Genomic DNA, 22,438 nt, shown 5'->3' on the forward strand with positions numbered 1-22,438 from the left:
CCGTCAGTTCGGCTATTGGTTTTTAAAGGTTTCTACTCCAGTAAATAACATTTACAACAGTTTGTTTACTCACAAAGACAAATAGAATACTGCATGTCAACCACAATTAGGACAATGAATAAAGTATGTACATTCACAAGGTGCCCGGTAATGAATCTGCAGCTAAAATCCAAATTTGTATGAAGTTGTCTGCGTGTATGTCTGTCCTGGTCGTAGAATCATGTCAGGAAAATTAGGCTGAAACAGATATGAAATGATTTGACAACACATCCCATAATGATATTAATGGATTGTCTTATGTTTTCATTTATTTCTTTCCTAACTTAGTTTGAATATGTATAGAAAGCATCGCAAAGGACATCATGTTATTTGACTCTGGCAGTTTTACAATCTGGATCAAAACCAGTTTAGACTAGTTATCTGCACTTTAGCCGGATAATTAGCTTTTAAGAATTTCCCGACCATTGACAATTATGACTGCGCATGTGAAATACGACTACAAACTGAGAGAGAGAGAGAGAGAGAGAGAGAGAGAGAGAGAGAGAGAGAATATTCGACTCAGTATTTGTGTTATTTAGGATCTTAAGACTATTTAGACAAAGAGAATTATGTTTTTTCGGATATCCAGTACACTCTGTATATTCATCTCTCACACAAACGAAAATACCAACAAGATATGATTATAGTCTCCCAGACGAAATACTGGCTGAATGAGTACTATTGTTTTCCTCCACTTTAATAACTACCTTGCACAAAATCCATTCCAACCAGAGACATTAAAATAAAGTGTAGAACATGGTTGTCAGTCGTTGAAGAATAATGTTATTAACATTTCTACCTTTACAAGAATAAGAGATCAAAGTCACTGGAGTCACTCGACCTTGATACTAGTTTGTAGGTCACACAATCCTTTCATCACATTTTAAGATTCCATGTCTCTATCATCCCGGTTCTAATTTATGATCAAGGTCAAAGTTCACGGTCACTGAAGATATCACAACATCCTTTTATCATTTCTAAAGAATTCATGTCTATCGACCCCGGTTCTAAAGTAAGACGAGTTCTTTTGATCAAGGTCAAAAGTCAGGGTCACAGCATCCTTTCATCATATTCCAGGTCTCTATCGATCACGATTATAAAGTAATAAGAATTTTTATGATCATGGTCAAGGGAGTCATTTGACCTTTATACTAGTTTGTATCCACTTATCATGTATAAAGATCTCGTGTCTCTATCAATTCCGGTTCTAAAGTTATACAAGTTTTTATGTTCAAGGTCAGAGGTCAAGGTCATTGGAGTCACTTGACCTTAATACTAATTCGTTTGTCTCATCACTCCCTCGTCATTTCTAAAAGAGCCCATATGTTTCTAAAGTTATACCAGTTTTTTTGTTCATAGTCAGAGGTCACTGGATTCCCTTTGCTTTGATACTAGTTTGTAGGCCCTGTCATTCTCTTCTCATTGAGTCCCCCCCCCCCCCCCCCCCATCGAGTTCTGTGTTAGACCCCCCACCCATTTGATCCCCCAAAATGCATCCTAACCCCTTCAATTTCATTTCTGCATAACTAGATGCATTGGCCTATCATATTCTTGAGTATCTAGTACCTTCATCGACGGCTTACGGAGAATGGCTGCAGGACATTTTTAGGCGCGAGAAAAAACCAAGAAGCGCAAGAATGATATAAGAACCGAGCAAAACAAAAAGTCTCCAAACTTTGTTTGGGAGATTTAATTTTAACAAATTTAAATATCACGCTGATCATGAATGTCTTAAGACATCACGCGATTTCTTTTTGCAATTCTTTACAGCCAGTTTGATGGGAGACGGTTTTCCTTTCGAGATTTGGACGGAGTTGCCTTCCTCTGTATTTATACTAATTATAGGACAATTTGGAGGTTATATAGGACACCTCCAGACTGTGCGTTTGGAAGGAAACCCGTCCTCTACCAGAATAACAGCTGTGGTAATGTTTATAAATAAAGGTTTCAAATTAAATATTTCTGGGTAGGGGAACTGCTAAAACAAATTTGACTTACATATACTACAAGAGATGTTTGTAAAACACATATGCCCCCATGGTGCAAAATTGAAAGGGTTATACACACATATCATTTAATTGATAGTAGCATCATCATTTCAAAATATTGAGCAGACAATATCTTCCTATGTCAAGAGTGGATTGACCATGTGATCTAAAAATCAATAGGGGTCATCTTCTCCTGAAGATATACCAGTGTACAAAGTGTGATGTCTGTCAAGCAAAAGGGTTCTCAAGATACTGAATGAACAGTTTATTCCTATGTCCAGTTTGACCCTTGACCTTTGAACCCCAAAATCAATAGGGATATCTTCTCCTGAAGATATACCAGTGTACCAAGTTTGATGTCTGTCAAGCAAAGGGTTCTCAAGATATTGAGTAGACAGTATATTCCAACGTCCAGTTTGACCCCTGACCTTTGACCACAAAATCAACAGGGGTCATCTACTTTTTAGGATGTACCAGTGTACCAAGTTTGACGACTGTCAAGAAAAAGGTTTTCAAGATATTGAGCGACAGTGTATTCCTATGTCCAGAGTAGATTGACCCTTGACCTTTTGACCTGAAAAACAATAGGAGTCCTCTTCTACTCATAACTAATCCACATATGAAATATCCTTATAAAGTGCATGGTTCTCAAAATATTGAGGGAAAACATGTGTACCGACCAACCGACCGACATGTGCAAATTTATTTCGTTGAAACCTAATCCAAATTGCTCATGTGGACTACCACCTATTTCTTGTGTGTAAAAATATACCACAGCAACACACTGTTTAATGAACAAATTACTATCATTCAATGATGTATACATTTATATAGATGAGCATTTAATTCTAAGAAGGCATGCTTCTCTTTCTGATGTGCAAACTTTTCAACTTAATCTATCTTTTCTACATAAAAGTGGCCTTTTTCTGAAGAAAAAAATAGTTATGTACTTTTTTTACTATTATGAAACTACTTGTACAATCTGTAAATACAAATAATATTCATGCATTGTAGTTTTTGGTATCCGTTGTAAATTACTCATAATATATGGCAATTTTATGAATTATTGTAATGGGAGAGGGCTATCTAAGTTTTTAAACTTAAGCTTATAAACCTTTTGAAGTGTTTGTCAAAATATATTCAATTCAATGTTTGAGTTTGAATGCTGACTAACAAACCATGTTTAGGGCACTGCTATACTGCATAGGAATAAGGCAGATGCCGCCATTTTCAAAAGCGCCATAGGTGGCGCCCTGTTTGCCCGTCATGGATCTCATCGCGCAGGAAAAATATGTCTCCATGCAAGGTTCAGTAGTATAGCAGTCGACCGTCCGGCCGGTGGACGGAAGCTCCAACCTGTCATGTTAAATATAAAAATTTGAGGCAAAAAAATCTTCTTCTTTTTCAAACTGTGCATCTTTTTGAAACTTATCGGTTATGTCACGTGAAAGAGAAGTCGGGAACATAACTTTAGTACAGACGGCATTTTGTTCCTGAATTGATTTCATTAGGTAAAAATTTAATTGAAAAAAAAAGTTTTTAAAAACAGTCATCTATTCTTGTTGATTGACGTTGGTTTAAATACTAGACGAAAATTTAATGATTTATCTTATTAGAAATTATCCTTTCATACATATGAAAATAATCATTATTCTTTTCACGTTAATCGACAGAATGACATTTGTCAATAATCTTGAATTCTTCCCATGCATTACATCTTTTCACAAAAATCGATTTAATGATCGTCAAACATAACTAATTGCTTGTATAGTCTCCGCGTGTAGGAAGAAAATATCCAAAGAGTCAACAAACTTTTTCAAATGAATGCGTGTATAAAAATGCCACTTATCTAGACGTACCAGACATAAGCTCAGGTATAATTGGTAATGGCGTCACGTCAATTATTGTATAATTAATATATTCATTAAGGTAGACATCTTCAGTTTGATAAATTCTATTATGCTCTTAACTGATCACCTTGCCACGTGCTTCCTTTTCCCGTGCTCTTCAAATACGTAGTTGGAAACTAACACGTCCTTCATCCGGACCCTGAGCTGAGAAGGCGTGGTGAAGTCAAATGGCGTGTTTTTCACGTTGGAAATAATGCCTAAAATATTGATGCAATTTAAGAAATCATACGCCTTGATAATGACTACTTACATTACAATGAACTTTTTGTCTTAGTTATTTAAAGGGGCATTATAATTAGCTGCCAAATAAGACATAAAGACTTTTTAATTCTGAACCGTCATTAAAATGCTGGAATGCGTTAAGAAATGAAGAAAATCAAAAAGCGACCTCCTATGAAATTTTATGAAAATTATGTACAATTTCTCCACAATGAATTATAATCTTCCATATAATGTTTTGGCCATTGTTTCTATAAAAACAAAATATATTCTAGTGTCAAAATGACAACAAAATTATTGCAAAATGTATGAATTTTAATATGTCTGGTGAATTTTATTACGTTTTTTTAGTCAGTTTGGTAATAATATTGGCAACGTTTTTCTACATCATATAAAGAGTATCAAACAACTGGACCATACTCACTTGCCATATTACTACATGTATATATACTAAATATGTCGGGATCAATATTACGTTATTTAAATACATCGGGTTTGCTAATGCTGAAGTTTGGTACTTTGGTTTCTATTACATTCCCCTCCTTAACGACTTGCAGTGTTCTTTTCTTACTGATTTTCCTCATTACTGGTTATACACAAAGTGACACTTACCGTCCTCTAATGGTATCAATTCTTTGTCTAGTGGAATGTAACGGTCAGAGTTCACGGTCAGAATATGGTCACCAATATTTCCGGCCCCCTGTTAACAGGTTAAGTATAGGAAATTAATTTATTCTCCAACTGCCTATTACTGTTTCTCATGAGAAATCTTCTGCGTGACATGAGGGCTTTTCTACAAACTGACAATGTTACATGTACATAACTGTAATTGTAGCCGTTTTCTCAAATTATCATAGACATATCCACAATGTTTAAACTCTTTGAAATCCTCATCAGGGACCTAGCTGGTGTAATGCAAAATCATACCCTATGTGGCATCTACTGGTAACCAGAAAAAATAAATATTGTTTGTTTCCCTTGGTTTGGCGACCCACTATTTTGACCATTGGGAAGGTTTATAAAAAGGCATATTCTATTAAGGGGGGGGGGGGGGGGTTGCAAAAATGTCAAATAGCGAGATTCTTTAGACAAATATATATACCAAGTCTTTAGGTTAATTAGAGTCAACTAGAACAAGGAAATAACTCGGGGGGGGGGGGGGGAGTTTTGTATTTTGAAATAGAATGTAGTTCTCTTCAGTGAAGATGCATACACTGTTCATTCCTCTGTATCAGTTGAAAAAGAGGAAAAAGTAAAATTTTACTTCAGGAAGTAAATTTGAAAACTACGACGTAAAGCAGACACTTAGATATTCTTTTCATACTGATCAGTTTTGATGAATTTTAATTTGAAGAGAGGTTAAGAGTTGAAACGTCTTTATAGCAAAAACACCGTTTTGGGCCCGAACTCTGTGATGCCATAAATATAGACAAATCTTTATTTACATGAATGGTATCACAGAATTCGGGCCAAAACGGGCTTAACCCCTGTGGTTTTTTACACTGACGGGAATTCACTCATATAAAATAAATTCTTGCAAAGATGAAAATAAGAATAAAATTTTTTCTGTTACACATTCTAGGATTATCAAATGATGCAGACAGCTGCCACATGGGGATTTTTTAATGGGAAGTCAAGATTCATCTTTCAAGATTTCTGGATCCGCGCCAGGTTTTACAAGTATCATCTGATCTTGTAATTTCATATCTGTATTTGATGGTGAAAATGTAGTTGTGGGACATATGACGAGGCATCTTGAGCTGCTCCTACTCAAACGTGGTTACGACTGGAGCCAATTTGAAGACGGCGAGTTTTTATTCTTGTTTATTCTTTAATGGACCTTAAAATTTACTTCAGAACCTTTGGAAATTCTGAAATCAAAATAAAGAAAGAAAAAACATACCCACCCACCCCCAACCCTCCAAATGTGAAAAGGAAAATAAATTCTTACATGACCGGCAAGGTTAAAATACACGTGGTTTGACAGGTTCACCGGTGTCGGTTTGGTTGTGGTGGCGGAGTATCCTAGAATGAGCTCGTTGTCTTCTGTGAACCGGAAAGTAAACACCGCCGATACTTCCCCTGGGAACCCTTCCTCTCCGTCTGGGCTGACATACTTCATTACGACCGTGTCTCCATCAACCGAAGCTTCAAACTTTTTCTGAAAAAACCAAAATGGAAAATATTACATTCATTACAGAGTTCCATTGAGACAATGCTTAAGGTTACAGTTATTTATAACCTAAATTAATCCATATTTTGTACGATGTATCTAATATAGAAATAATATAAGTCTTATCGATATTTAAACTCAACTGTGTTTTAAAATCTTCATTGAACAATTTTCATGTACTCGTACATGTATATTTTATGTGGCCGAATTATGGCGTAGGAATACTATTTGGAATCGGAACGACTGAAACAAGAATATCAGTAAAACTGATGTCTGAACTGCATCTAAACATTGAACTACTTCATATGACGAATGACTCGCACAATGATCAATAATTGCTGAAATATTGTTGAAATGAGTTTTTTCACCTATAAGGTATATGTTCTGAGTGACCTTGACCTATAGAAAATGACCTTGAATGACCGAAAGTAATTCGCACAACGATCTATAACTTGAAATATTGTTGAAAAAGGTATGTTCTTAGTGACATTGACAAAATGACATTGGGTGACCTTTGTCCAGAAGTCAATGTAACGTATAGCGGTCACCCAGCCAGGTACTGGTCACGATCGCCGTTGCTTAACTTGTGTGATCAAGAGAGACACTCTACCACACAGCTAGAAAAGCTAGCTCACTAGCAAGGCAGTATAAGTTCCCTTTTATACTGCCCACTACAATATACATGTATTGCTGAAATGAGTTTTTTTCCACAGATATGTTCTAAGTGACCTTGACCTTTACAGCCATTTACCTATTATCTGTGTGATATATGATCAATACCTGTTCAAGAACTGTTGAAATAAGGAAATTGTTATACGTTCTGGATGACCTTGACCTTTTCAAAATGACATTGAGAGACCCTGGCCCAAACGTCCTTGTCTCGAGGAACATTTGTGATCAATTATGATCAATTTCTGATGAAAGGTTTAGGAGATATAAGTTTGGAGGGACGGACAGACACGACAGCGAATATATGCTTTCCCGAAAAACATGAAAGCCGACGCATCATCTATGAGGTCAATAATGCATTTCAAATATCTTCAAAGCTAAAATAGCTTTATTCAGAGAATCTGGTGATATTCCAAAATTCAAGGTATAATCGATTGTTACTTTGACTTCAGATACTATGAATATTGCTGTTTAATGATTAGATCACGAACGCTATAAACATGGAATGCAAATTAACATAAGCTCAAATAATTGAAGATATCTTTCATTACTTGTAGACATCAATTGAATTATTGCGCGCAACAATTGATTTGATGCGCATTAATCAAAGTGATGCGCGCATCAATTGAACTTATGATAACATGAATTCAATCGAAAAGAGGAAAAATTCGTTATCTCACACTAACCATCATTCAAAACATGGATTCGAGACGGAGCATGTGATTGGTGTTGCAGCCTATAGCATGGGCCAATCAGAAAACGGTTTTTATAATCAGCCGATATCGAAACCAAACAGGCATAGCGCCAGCAATATGGTGTAGAATTTGTGGCCAGTTACCAGTAGACAGATATGTATAACGTCAACTGAATTTCGGAAAACTATTTTCTTTGAAGAAACAATTAGATGAAGTATTAAATGCTTTTCTCTTATCTTTCCATCAATAGACGCATTTTCTTTAACTTCTTATTTATTAAGTTCTTAACCAAACTTGCATCTGAAACAAGGAACACCATTGACTGATTAAATTTTATTTGCACATTGCGTCATTCTCGATCCCGAATCCATGTGATGTCAAAAGTTAGTGCGAGCACAGGCACTCACGTTTTAAATATCCATAATTTAAAAAATGTCTTCCTGTAAACATTATACAATTATTGCTGTTTTTGAGGTCAATACGATGATTTAGACTCCTGAGGAGTACAATATTCACCGAGCCCTTCGGGCTCGGTGAATATTGTACTTCGAAGGTGTCTAAATCATCGTATTGACCTCAAAAACAGCAATAATTGTTTTATTATATGATTAAATGATTAAAAAACCCTTCAAGATTGTTCTTTGCTTTAATTGTAAGTTTCAACGACCTATTTTTGGTGCCTATGTGGAAAAAAATAATTCCTTATGTTCACCTGGAAGGTCACGTGCAGGTAAACATAACGTAGTATGATTTCTACATTGTTGGATCTCAGCCAATTAGAGAGCTAGGAATTATTCAATCATATAATAAAATATTATGTTTACAGGAAGACAATTTTTTAAATTATAGATATTTAAAACGCCGAGTGCCTGTGAGGGCGAGGTAACGAATCAATAACCCGTGACTTGAGAAGATGGGAGCCGGTTTTTCGAAGGGATTTTAAATGGGTCTTATTGGATAAGAGCAGTTTTCTTAAACTCTCTTAATGCACAAAAGACACTCGACAAGCCTCACCGTCATGTATTGTGAAATTAAGAGAGAGAGAGAGAGAGAGAGAGAGAGAGAGAGAGAGAGAGAGAGAGAGAGAGAGAGAACTCGAGTTTTGAAGAGGTAACTAACTCACAAAGAACAATATTATTGTTTCACCGTCTACCTTCTGGTCATTTTTTCACTTTTAAATGATTTTTGAAGTCAGTTTAGATACTTATATGAATTTTCATAAAATTTGATTTATTTGACAATACAAAGAGAGATAACTTTATAATTTGGGTTAAATATAGGAATAAATGGAAAGCGGAAAATATTTTTAAAACATTACCCCCCCCCACCCTCCCCCGCCGTGAAACACAAATTCCTTTTTGTAGGTATTATAAATTGTCATTTAGCAAATTTATCGAAAATGTTCACTCTGTGATCAATTGCAAATGAGGTTAACGTGTGGGAAATGAAAAATGAAGATTAACTATTTTTTACTCTTTAATATAAAGTAATTTTACAAATTAAATGGTTATATATTGATATCAATAAACATTATAAAATAATTGACGTTTTAAAACCCGGTTTCAAGGAACATATTTATCTACCCTCTACTCAAAAGGAGTTGAAAATTAAGAACAATCAACACTTGTATTAAAGCTAATAATCAATTACTGATGGATTTTACTTTGCATTTTAAAAAGATGTCATTAGCAAACTTGCAAAGCTTTTTTAAATTGTACAAGTTGAAAATGTAGGCGGGAATCCAGAGTTAGCTGTGTAGTTCTTTTGTGCATGATTCCTATATTTGAATTGTTCTCTAAAGGTAAGCATTAAGTATAAATCTGATCTTACTGATGACATTTATATCATACTAACCATGTCGAAACCCAGTGTCCCGCCGTGGACCTGGTGAGTGTTGTTGTCATTGGCCGAAACTTTGTATTCAGTTCCGTCAAGTTTGAAATTAGCGCCTTTTATTCTTTCCGTCACGCGCCCGAGAGCAGCGCCGATGTACGAGTGTTGGGATTCATAATCTGTTAAACCGAGTAAATGTTTGTTTAGAAAACAATTTTCTTAATAGCTTTTTAATAACTTACATGCTACTGACAAATAAGTTGATGTTACAAGGGTTTCGATAGCCTCGTTTAAAGTCAGCATTGCGCAAATTCTATGGTCTTTATAACGATCTAATTTACAAATACATATTTGGCATATTTCATACCGATTGTTAGACCAGTCCTTTACATACTTATTTTGACTATGGATTACTCCGTTTACCTGATCAAGATATAGGGTTCACAGCCGGTTGACAGGGAATACTTACGCCCCCTAGGCACCTGATCCCACTTCTGGTGTGTCCAGGGATCCGTGTTTGCCCTACTCTTAATTTTGTATTATTTATAGGAATTATGAAATTGATCGCTGTTCGTTATCTTCAGTTTATCATTATCATTATTCGCAAATTTGTACAGATTGTTGAAACCCAGCAAAATAATGATAGAATCTCATACATCTAGCAAAATACGGACATTATCAAACATTTACATATTACTTACCCTGTACAGTGTCGAAACCTAGACTAATATCTTCGACTTTCCCGTTTTTATCAGGAACCAGAATATCAGTTATCGTGGCGCCAAAATCGATCACACGGATGGTCACATGATTTGAATTGGTGAAATTAAATCTAAAGAAAAAGAAAAAAGGTGAGCTAGTATGTACCTATTTACTTCCCATAAGGACAATTTAGCAAGTTTACTGTTCCTCGAGACAGTTTACAGTTACCAATTCCCCGTAGAAGATTTCAACGTTGTGATTTTGATTGTTTTTAAGTACCTTGTAATGAGCGTGCCGTCTTTCAAGGTTCCGAATGAGTCTTGCGTAGGGGTGACTCCAGCCATTTCTACGACACAGCTGAAAATAATCCCTACCGTTTACAAACCTAAAAATAGTCACTGGAGAAAAAAGTTCAGTTGGTTAATATTGTTCATTGATATGGTGTATTCACTTAGCAAACTGCATACCAATATATAGAGTAACGCTGTTTAAGGCATTGCCAGGACCGTAGTTTGTTTGTTTCGATAATACCGGTCGCGGTAGCTCAGTGGTAGAGTGTTCATTTCGTAACCGGGAGGTCATAAGTTCGAGTCCTGCTCGTGCCATGGCCGTGTTAAAGCGGGACTAGAACTCACGACCTCCTGTTTACGAAGCGAACGCTCTACCACTGAGCTACCACGACCAGTAGGACAGTCGTAATAAGTTCGTTACTCCCACCCACCCACCCGACCTTAATTCTCCAGTTAAGTGGGAGAACCAATAAGATAATCAAACAAGGTAACATATAAGATTCATGATCTTCATTGACATAGGACATGAGGAGATGCCGACAACAGACATGGAAATTAGTTTGCTAAGAAGCTCAAATGTCAGAGTTTCAAGAAAAAGCCATACTGACAACTCTGATTATTAGTTAATAGATAACAAGAGATGTTTGTAAAACATATATTCCCCCCCCCCCCCAATGGTGCAAAACTTAAAAGGGTTATAGATATGCATCATTTAATTGATAGTAGTATCACCAATTCAAAATATTGAGCAGACAGTATCTGCCTGTCAGGAGTGGATTGACCATGTGACCTCAAAATCAATAGGGGTCATCTTCTCTTGAAGACGCACCATTGTAACAAGTTTGATGTCTGTCAAGCAAAGGGTTTTCGAGATATTGAGTGGACAGTATAGTCCTATGTCCAGTTTGACCCTTGACCTTTGACCATGTGATCTTAAAATCAATAGGGGCCATCTTCTCCTGAAGATGTACCAGTGTACCCAGTTTGATGTATGTTAAGCAAAAGGTTCTCAAGATATTGAGCGGACAGTATATTCCTATGTTCAGTTTGACCCTTGACCTTTAACCATGTGACCTCAAAATGAATAGGGGTAATCTTTTCTTGAAGATGTACCAGAGTCAAGTTTGATATCTGTCAAGCAAAGGGTTCTCTAGACATTGAGTGGTCAGTATATTCCTATGTCCAGTTTGACCCTTGACCTAGGGGGTCATCTACTCCTTAGGATGTACCAGCGTACCAAGTTTGATGTCTGTCAAGCAAAGAGTTCTCAAGATATTGAGCAGATAGTATATTCCTATGTCCAGAGTAGATTGACCTTTGACCTTTTGACCTGAAAAACAATAGGGGTCCTCTTATACTCAAAACCAACCCACATATGAAATATCATTACGATCAAATGAATGGTTCTCAAGATATTGAGCGGACATGTGGTCTACCGACCGACCGACAGGTGCAAAGCAACATGCCCCTCTTCTTTGAAAGGGGCATAAAAAGTACAAGGTATCCAACAGTCAAGTTTTATAGATTTTTGTCAAATCAAACACTAAAAACCCCATCTTATCAGTGGCCTTATTTGATCATCTTTTTCTAACCTAAAGGAGACGTCACCCGACCTCATTACTTCTACAGATCTCGGAAACTCGTGCGTATTTAAAATGTTTAGCTTCAACGCATTTCATTGTAATAAAATTTACTACAAAGGCGCAATATCTAAAAAAAAACAACAAAAAAACAAAAAAAAACATGAATCGCCCTCTCCCTAAATGTCTGATTATGTTATACACACTCAAAATAACATTAGACTCGTACTCAAATCATCTAATCAGCCATGCATTTTGTAATCTTTAAATGCTATGAATATAATCAGTATTTATGACACGTTCGTCCACTCGTATATGGTCCATAACGCTTTGACCTAATTTGAGTAATAGCCTTGTAAAATGTCGATCATTGTACGGAAAGCAAATGAGCCTGACTGTCAGGGTATTCTGGACCTTATCACAGTAAGCTCATTATATCAATTAATCTAACCTTTAGTGATGGCAAAAAGTAGGAAGAACTTAGGAGCAGAAATCCAGAATGTAAAACTATTCCAAATCTGCATGGGCTGTCCTATAAGTAAGGAAACTCTGAAGGGTGAGAAATCCAGTTTTATTATCGTTATATCGGCGAGATTCTGATGCACACAAGGAACGTATAACGCATGCTTAAAAAAAAATCTATTTTCTTCTGCTTTTTTAATGTTCTGTCGAGAGCATAGGATATATGATGCAGCCTGATGGTAGAAAAAAAAACCCTGAATTTTTACTTCATTCAGTTGAAAATTTTAAATACATGCGACTATACTGTGTGTTTGTTGTGAAAAGTGACATCTTAGAGGTATTTTTGCTTCTTGTGATTGATTTCGTTCTCTCTGGGCCTTTTCTCATCAAATTCAAAGCATTTAATAATATACCTGTACAACTTTTGAATGTATTTTCTACAATATACAATCAGGTACCTAAATACTATATATGAGGTCCCTTCTACAACCTTTTTTTCTATGCTTTTCAAGTTTTTCATATAACTTTGATATAATTATATTCATTACATGATTAAAAGATTTATCCAACAGGAGCTGGCAGTTTATGAAAAAATGGAGGAACAAGTAAATATGAAAGTAGAAAGTAAGACTTTTTCAATAATTTGAGACTTTGTTTTAAAAATAAAAATTGCAATAAATCCAGCATTCATTGTTATTTATCAATTTTAATTGTTCTAAAATGTATAGTTTCTACACATGACAAACAAATAACATAATTTACTAATTTTAATATTGCTTGTATGTTTCTTTTTTCTGTTTACAATTAAATAGTGGATATACAAGTACTACTTCTATTTTTCATTGTGAAATAGCGTTACGTGAAGATGGTTTTGGAGAAGAAAAATACTTCCAATGTTTCGTCGCAGAAAATCAAGAAAACGGTATGGTGCTCCTACTACAGTATAAAACGTCATGACATGATTGTCTATCTGATAACTACAGATTTATGATTTACATTCAGATTCCTCCAAGCTGATTGGCTATGTCTTGTACTACTACATATATTCAACCTGGGAGGGTAAATGCATCTATATGGAGGATCTGTACGTATCTCCCGCGTACCGGGGGAGGGGCATCGGATCAAGGTTAATGGGTTCTGTATGTAAGGTAAGTATTTACTACTGTGACAAGCTTAACTACATATACTATTGATACAATCATTACTTGTAAAGTGTACGTTTACGTGTGCATTAGAAATTTTAAAACTCGCTGAAAATAGATTTGATATATTTTAAATGTTCTTCGCAGGTCGCCGTTGAGAAGAAATGTGCCCGCGTCCACTTTGCTGTCCTTGCCTGGAACAAATCTTCCATTGACTACTACAAGCGCCAAGGGGCCGTAAATCTGACGGAAACGGAAGACTGGCATTTATTTCGATTAGTCGGAAGTGCGATAGATAAAATGGCCGCGAAAGCTGATGTATGACTTTCATTTTATAGTATATTTATTTTATGAGTCATTCATTATATAAAATAAGAAAAACCAGACCTACTGGAATATTTGTCACAGAGGCATCGGAATAAGTTATATCACGGTACACGGCCTCTCCGTGGAGAAAAATAGTGCGATCAGTACTTGAAAAGCATAATATAGTAGATTGCATGCAACAGGGGATGCTTACTCCTCCTAGCCACCTGATCCCGCCTCTAGTATTTCCAGGGTCCATGTTTTCCATGCTTTCAATTCTAATATGAGATTAATCACTGTTCGCTATCATCACCTACTTCCTTTTAAAACCAAACTTAGCTCTAATTTTCAAATTTGGTGAAGGAAAAGGTAGTGTACTCCGATATATCTGCCACATTACTTCTCTCATGTGAAACGTGCATAATTTGTTCTTGGAAGTGTTCATCATCGCAAGTCACGGATGAAACGTAAGCTCTTCTCCCTTTTCACAAGGGGAGAGGAGCGCACGCTTCACCCGTGGCTTTCGACAATGGGGAGTATTTAGCAACAGAGTTCTTCTACATAATACAGTGACAATGAAGGGAAATTTATGATCATGACCACAATTCAAATCCTTCACAGCTGAAAATGAACTACGAGAAAGAACGACACCTCTTCAACCACAATGTGAAAGTCCAACGAGCATGCTATTTTTGTTTCCAAGCACGAAAATATGACCTTATGAAAATAAATGATTTTAGAGCATGGAAACTGAAAAAAGTGTGCATGGACAAGCAGGCGCCGTGTGAATTTGGTACAATAGATGTCAATTTCATATGGCGCTGATGCATCACAAACAGATCCAGCGGTCACGTACAGGATGTCTTGGTATGTCGTCTGGATGATGTTCTCCAGACAGGATCTGGTAATTTTGAGAAATCTTTTATTTGGGAGATCGAATAAGTCTTTCTGATTGGCAAGGAAAGACATAAATCATAGTAACATTTCCCTCGATATTTATATAATGTCTTAAGTGAATGACACACTTCATCTATCGCAGCTACCGGGGTATTACGATGATACGAAAAGTATTTTCAAGTTTTCGTAAAATACATTGAAGAGTAATATATTGATCAGCTGCGTCACTTAATAATGTTACTTTGAAAACCGTTGTACAAAATCTACAAAACAGCAAAGAAGAGACAGCTGAATTGACCGCCCAGATGCAGGAGGCGTTTGAAAGTGGTTAAATTCCTATATTTTTTGTTGACAGTCTATCATAAGTGAGGAAAGGCGGCGGACAAACTTCATGATATTCATTGGAAAGGATCCGGATGTACATTTGTCTAGATTGGCAGTTAAAAATAATTAGGAGAGTGGCGAGGAGTATTTCCACAGAAGAAAAACTCATTGATAATGATAGTTTAAACATTATTCATCAATTATGCCAACCAGAGCAAATTCTATGGTCGTTATAACGATCTAGTTTGCCAATACAACCTGTCATTGGGTCAAATGATGTCTGACTTCTTTCATACCGATTGTCAGACCGTACTTGGCACACTGCTTTTGACTGCGGATTACTCCGTTTACCTGATCAAGATATAAGGCTCACGGCGGGTGTGACAGGTCGACAGGAGATGCTTACTTCTAGGCACCTGATTCCACCTCTGGTATATCCAGGGGTCTGAGTTTGCCCAACTCTTAATTTTCTATTCCTTATAGGAATTATGAGATTGACCACTGTTCCTTATATTCACCTTTTCATAGCTACTAGTCCGAAATATCTAACGTTTTCCTGGCTTTTTTTTTAATGATTTTGGTATTTACCGTGCCAGGAAAACGTCAGTACCGGCGCCATTACGTAAACTGGAAATTCGCCGCCTCCAGCTGGAGACGGCATTCTCGGGCTGATTTTAAATACTTTGAAGTCGAATTCAATGTTAAACTCATAATTAATCAATAAAATGATGCTTCTTGTATTTACTAATATCGATTAAAAGAAAATATCACCAAAATTCGATAACAAAAGCACACAATCAATTGTAGTCAACCGAATTTTCGCTGTCATTTGAGCGAACGAGTCACGTGACTCAAAACAAAGCTCGACAGTTTGTTAAAATGTTTTCAGGAGACTGTTTATGTGATGAAAGAACTCATAAAATTGACATTAGAAAGTACATGAAGCATCGTTGTATTGATTAATTATGAGTTTAACATTGAATTCGGTTCGCAAGTATTTAAAATCGGCCCGAGAATGCCGCCTCCAGTTGGAGGCGGCGAAATTTCCAGTTTACGTAATGGCGCCGGTTTTGACGTTTTCCTGGCACGGTAAATATCAAAATCATAAAAAAGCCAGGAAAACGTCAGATATCTCGGACTACATAGCTACGTGCACCAATCACTTCGTATGATACAACAAAATCATCGTCAGTGAAAGTCGGAAGACGATGGCTGAATGGCGGAGGCGCTCGCTTTGCAACTGGGAGGTCCGGTTTCGATTCTTAACCTCGGTGCCGCGTCAAACCTAGGGCATTTTAACATAGATCTGCAAGCACCCGTATTAGAAGTGGAAGTCATGGTTCTTTCGGATATGATCTTACAGAGGGCACTGAAGGCGACTATATGATAAAGAGCACTTTCTGCTAGAGCCTTGAGCGCCATGTGTACATCAAAATTTTACTAGGCACTTCACCTAAAACCGGTGACGTCCATATATGAGTGAAATATTTTTGCATGGAATATGAAATAACAGACAAACCACAATTTGAAGCAGTCAGACCTTCAAGGGAATGTTCAAAATATCGTCAATTCATGTCCGTTATCGAATTGTTGCGAAGGGTTTACAACCTTTGAAGAAACAGATGAGAAAAACATCTTCTACTGAGCTTAGCCGTGCAGGAGAATATGTTTATTAAAATCAGGCCCGAATCTAGGAGGTCAAAATGTTGTACACCTGTGTATTCAATGTATAAAGTTTTTTTTATCTATTCATATACATGTGTATATTAATTTATCAAAAATTCAGATTCCTGTGGGAAAAAAAATTGATCAAAACAAATCCCCAATTGGGCATATTTATGACAAGGACATCGATCCAGCTCCGGCTTTCAGTGTGTTGGTGATATTATAGTGGGAGAGGACAAGTACTTCGTGTTGTTTCAACTCTCCTAACATAAGCACGCTAGCGTTAAATAATGCATACTGCACACCAGTGTAAATAGTGTATATAACACACTAGTGTAAACATTGTATATAACCCACTAGTGTAAACAATGTATATAACACACTAAGGTAAACAGTGTATATAACACACTAGTGTAAACAGTGTATATAACACACTAGTGTAAACAGTGTATATAACACACTAAGGTAAACAGTGTATATAACACACTAGTGTAAACAGTGTATATAACACACTAGTGTAGACAGTGTATATATAACACACTAGTGTAAACAATGTATATATAACACACTGGTGTAAACAGTGTATATAACACACTAGTGTAAACAGTGTAAATAACACACTAGTGTAAACAGTGTATATATAACACACTAGTGTAAACAGTGTATATATAACACACTAGTGTAAACAGTGTATATAACATACTAGTGTAAACAATATATATATATAACACACTAGTGTAAACAGTGTATATAACACACTAGTGTAAACAATGTATATATAACACACTAGTGTAGACAGTGTATATAACACACTAGTGTAAACAGTGTATATAACACACTAGTATAAACAGTGCATATAACACACTAGTGTAAACAGTTTATATAACACACTAGTGTAAACAGTGTATATAACACACTAGTGTAAACAGTGTATATAACACACTACTGTAAACAGTGTATATATAACACAATAGTATGACCAGTGTATATAACACACTAGTGTAAACAATGTATATATAACACAATAGTGTAAACAGTATATATATAACACAATAGTATAACCAGTGTATATAACACACTAGTGTAAACAATGTATATATAACACAATAGTATAAACAGTGTATATAACACACTAGTGTAAACAATGTATATATAACACAATAGTATAACCAGTGTATATAACACACTAGTGTGAACAATGTATATAACACACTAGTGTAAACAGTGTATATAACCCACTAGTGTAAACAGTGTATATATAACACAATAGTGTAAACAATGTATATATAACACAATAGTGTAAACAGTGTATATATAACACAATAGTATAACCAGTGTATATAACACACTAGTTTGAACAGTGTATATAACACACTAGTGTAAACAGTGCATATAACACACTAGTGTAAACAGTGTATATATTACACACTAGTGTAAACAATGTATATATAACACAATAGTGTAAACAATGTATATATAACACACTAGTGTAAACAATGTATATATAACACACTAGTGTAGACAGTGTAAATAACACACTAGTGTAAACAGTGTATATAGCACACTAGTGTAAACAATGTATATATATATATAACACACTAGTGTAAGCAGTGTATATATAACACACTAGTGTAAACAGTGTATATAGCACACTAGTGTAGACAGTGTATATATATATATAACACTAGTGTAAACAGTGTATATATAACACACTAGTGTAAACAGTGTAAATAACACACTAGTGTAAACAGCGTATATAACACACTAGTGTAAACAGTGTATATATACCACACTAGTGTAAACAGTGTAAATAACACACTAGTGTAAACAGTGTATATAACACACTAGTGTAAACAGTGAATATAACACACTAGTGTAAACAGTGTATACAACACACTAGTGTGAACAGTGTATATAACACACTAGTGTAAACAGTGTATATATAACACACTAGTGCAGACAGTGTATATATAACACAATAGTGTAAACAGTGTATATATAACACTAGTGTAGACAGTGTATATAACACAATAGTGTAAACAATGTATATATAACACACTAGTGTAAACAGTGTAAATAACACACTAGTGTAGACAGTGTATATAATACACTAGTGTAAACAGTGTGTATAACACATTAGTGTGAACAGTGTATATAACACACTAGTGTAAACAGTGTATATATAACACACTAGTGCAGACAGTGTATATATAACACAATAGTGTAAACAGTGTATATAACACACTAATGTAGACAGTGTATATAACACACTAGTGTAAACAATGTATATAACACACTAGTGTAAACAGTGTATATAGCACACTAGTGTAAACAGTGTAAATAACACACTAGTGTAGACAGTGTATATATATATATATAACACTAGTGTAGACAGTGTATATATATATAACACACTAGTGTAGACAGTGTATATAACCAACTCGTGTAAACAATGTATATAATACACTAGTATAAACAGTGTATATAACACACTAATATAAACAGTATATATAACACACTAATGTAAACAATGTATATAACACACTAGTGTAAACAGTGTATATAACACAATAATATAACCAGTGTATATAACACACTAGTGTGAACAGTGTATATAACACACTAGTGTAAACAGTGTATATAACACACTAGTGTAAACAATGTATATAATACACTAGTGTAAACAATGTATATAACACACTAATATAAACAATGTATATAACACACTAGTGTGAACAGTGTATATAACACACTAATGTAAACAATGTATATAACACACTAGTGTAAACAATGTATATAACACACTAATATAAACAGTGTATATAACACACTAATGTAAACAATGTATATAACACACTAGTGTAAACAGTGTATATAACACACCAGTGTAAACAGTGTATATAGCACACTAGTGTAAACAGTGTATATATAACACAATAGTATAACCAGTGTATATAACACAGTAGTGTGAACAATGTATATAACACACTAGTGTAAACAGTGTATATAACACACTAGTGTGAACAGTGCATATAACACACTAATGTAAACAGTGTATATAGCACACTAGTGTAAACAGTGTAAATAACACACTAGTGTAAACAGTGTATATAACACACTAGTGTAAACAGTGTATATAACACACTAGTGTAAACAGTGTATACAACACACTAGTGTAAACAATGTATATAACACACTAGTGTAAACAGTGTATATATAACACACTAGTGTAAACAGTGTATATAACACACTAGTGTGAACAGTGTATATAACACACTAGTGTAAACAGTGTATATAACACACTAGTGTAAACAATGTATATAACACACTAGTGTAAACAGTGTATATATAACACACTAATGTAAACAATGTATATAGCACACTAGTGTAAATAGTGTATATAACACACTAGTGTGAACAGTGTATATAACACACTAGTGTAAACAGTGTATATAACACACTAGTGTAAACAGTGTATATAACACACTAGTGTAAACAGTGTATACAACACACTAGTGTAAACAATGTATATAACACACTAGTGTAAACAGTGTATATATAACACACTAGTGTAAACAGTGTAAATATAACACACTAGTGTAAAAAGTGTATATAACACAATAGTGTAAACAGTGTATATATAACACACTAGTGTAAACAGTGTATATATAACACAATAGTGTAAACAGTGTATATAACACACTAGTGTATACAGTGTATATATAACACACTAGTGTAAACAGTGTATATAACACACTAGTGTGAACAGTGTATATAACACACTGGTGTAAACCGTGTATATAACACACTAATGCAAACAGTGTAAATAACACATTAGTGTAAACAGTGTAAATAACACAGTAGTGTGAACAATGTATATAACACACTAGTGTAAACAGTGTATATAACACACTAGTGTAAACAGTGTATATAACACACTAGTGTAGACAGTGTATATACAACACACTAGTGTAGACAGTGTATATAACACACTAGTGTAAACAGTGTATATAACACACTAGTGTAAACAGTGTATATAACACACTCGTGTAAACAGTGTATATATAACACACTAGTGTAAACAGTGTATATATAACACACTAGTGTAAACAATGTATATAACACACTAGTGTAAACAGTGTATATAACACACTAGTGTAGACAGTGTATATACAACACACTAGTGTAGACAGTGTATATAACACAATAGTGTAAACAGTGTATATATAACACAATAGTGTCAGTGTGTAAAGCACGTCATGGTAGCTGTAAAGATGTCACTTTTTGTTGAAATCAGACTGAAGAATTATTATGGAACATTAATAAGCCACGAAATTGGTCAAACCTAGCATTAACAGTAAAACTGCGTACTAGTATTTTCATAACATGGAGTTGAATATGATGTGATTGTCATTGTCTTATAAATGCAATGCAGTTGAAAATTGAAAAAATGAGGACCAATTTTCTAAAACATTTGCTGTATAAATCATGCATTTGAAGTATCGTATATTCATCTTCTGTCTTTGAATAGTTCATAGGGATAACTGTTTCACAGAAATTTGATTTTTTGAATTAATGTTCGAGCATCCTCTTGTAATACTTCATGTCCAATTTTGTTCAACTTACAATTCCCAGGGCCCAGGCGGAGCCACAAAAGGAAGGAAAGATGAATGAAATTATCTATTAAAAAACAACTACAAAGGATGTTTTGCTGTAATGCAAACTTCCTTTCATTATTGGAGAAGACATGCACCAAAGTACATTATTCTTGCATCTAATTCGCATATGGTTTTATCGAAGACAGTACAATACGCAGTTATTCCCTGTTTTTCTAATGCACCGAAGTCCATTCTGATTATTTCCCCTTGTGCTATATATAACCAGTGGCGCTATGTCTGCCTCTTCCTTTTCCAAACCTACAGCATCATATCAGGTCGGTGAAGAAATCAAAGGTTTTTTGTTTATTAACCCCCTTCCCTCCACTTTATTTGCCTTTTCTGCGTCGTTTGTTAATTTCTACTTTCAGGAAAACCTCGTCTCCCATGCCGACATCACAAACGGATTTGAAGGTGTCCTAGTTCTTCGACTTTAGCATATATTGCATTCCAGTACGGCTGTGTACAGTGTGACGTTAGTACATATACGGGTATTGCATTCCGGTACGGCTGTGTGCAGTGTGACGTTAGTACATTTACGGGTATTGCATTCCGGTACGGCTGTGTGCAGTGTGACGTTGGTACCTGGTTTTAGCACTGACGAGCGGCAATGTCAGAACTTATGATGAAATGTGAAAATCTACAAGTCCTTGACCTCTGCACCTCCAAGGATCAAGGTCGTGATATATTTGTTTTACCTCTGCACCTCCCAGGATCAAGCACTTTTTGATATCCTGTGAACTTTGAACTGTGAATGTTGATATTTTTTAACTTTGAATGTTGACTTTGCAAGAGAATATGTTGATGTTGAATTGGCTTTTGATGATGCTTTTGTTGTTTGTTAGGGCCTGCCCTTAATCATGCTGGCGGGCCGCATTTCTTTTGTGTT

At 35.3% G+C, this 22,438-nt stretch overlaps 2 protein-coding genes across 5 annotated transcripts; one reads left to right on the top strand and one right to left on the bottom strand.

The window, feature by feature from the left end:
* Positions 1 to 2: 2 nt before the first annotated feature.
* On the bottom strand, positions 3 to 12,694 carry LOC125658994 (galactose mutarotase-like). Of its 2 annotated transcripts, none has more exons than XM_048890472.2 (9): positions 12,550 to 12,694; positions 10,508 to 10,585; positions 10,228 to 10,358; positions 9,548 to 9,705; positions 6,108 to 6,317; positions 4,769 to 4,856; positions 4,005 to 4,134; positions 3,206 to 3,383; positions 3 to 237 (listed from the first exon to the last, which is right to left on the bottom strand). In XM_048890472.2, the coding sequence occupies exons 2-9, from the start codon at positions 10,570 to 10,572 to the stop codon at positions 163 to 165; spliced, it is 1,035 nt and encodes a 344-aa protein (XP_048746429.1). In that variant the 5' UTR covers positions 10,573 to 10,585; positions 12,550 to 12,694; the 3' UTR covers positions 3 to 162. The 2 variants fall into 2 exon arrangements, with proteins under 2 accessions (XP_048746429.1, XP_048746430.1); XM_048890473.2 differs by having other exon boundaries at positions 10,508 to 10,626; positions 12,550 to 12,651.
* Positions 10,262 to 14,088, top strand: LOC125648805 (thialysine N-epsilon-acetyltransferase-like). Of its 3 annotated transcripts, none has more exons than XM_056148597.1 (5): positions 10,262 to 10,377; positions 13,133 to 13,184; positions 13,414 to 13,482; positions 13,563 to 13,708; positions 13,850 to 14,088. In XM_056148597.1, exons 2-5 carry the CDS (start codon positions 13,154 to 13,156, stop codon positions 14,024 to 14,026), a joined length of 423 nt encoding a protein of 140 aa, XP_056004572.1. In that variant the 5' UTR covers positions 10,262 to 10,377; positions 13,133 to 13,153; the 3' UTR covers positions 14,027 to 14,088. The 3 variants fall into 3 exon arrangements, with proteins under 3 accessions (XP_056004572.1, XP_048731755.1, XP_048731757.1); XM_048875798.2 differs by lacking the exon at positions 10,262 to 10,377 and adding an exon at positions 12,271 to 12,521; XM_048875800.2 differs by lacking the exon at positions 10,262 to 10,377 and adding an exon at positions 12,634 to 12,654.
* Positions 14,089 to 22,438: the final 8,350 nt, after the last annotated feature.

Source organism: Ostrea edulis, chromosome 9 (assembly GCF_947568905.1).
Source record: "Ostrea edulis chromosome 9, xbOstEdul1.1, whole genome shotgun sequence".
In the NCBI taxonomy this organism is placed as follows: Eukaryota; Metazoa; Mollusca; class Bivalvia; order Ostreida; family Ostreidae; genus Ostrea; species Ostrea edulis.

Bases quoted from the DNA above. Each gene is read 5' to 3' on its own strand.
- LOC125648805 (XM_048875798.2), top strand. From the start codon at position 12,459: ATGTCGATCATTGTACGGAAAGCAAATGAGCCTGACTGTCAGGGTATT. The intron at 13,185-13,413 runs GTAAGACTTTTT...ATTGTGAAATAG, and splicing joins AGTAAATATGAAAGTAGAAA to CGTTACGTGAAGATGGTTTT. The intron at 13,709-13,849 runs GTAAGTATTTAC...TGTTCTTCGCAG, and splicing joins TAATGGGTTCTGTATGTAAG to GTCGCCGTTGAGAAGAAATG.
- LOC125658994 (XM_048890472.2), bottom strand. From the start codon at position 10,572: ATGGCTGGAGTCACCCCTACGCAAGACTCATTCGGAACCTTGAAAGAC. The intron at 9,706-10,227 runs GTAAGTAATATG...TCGGTTTAACAG, and splicing joins AGGTTTCGACACTGTACAGG to ATTATGAATCCCAACACTCG. The intron at 238-3,205 runs GTTTGTTAGTCA...TATCTGTTTCAG, and splicing joins ATAGCAGTGCCCTAAACATG to CCTAATTTTCCTGACATGAT.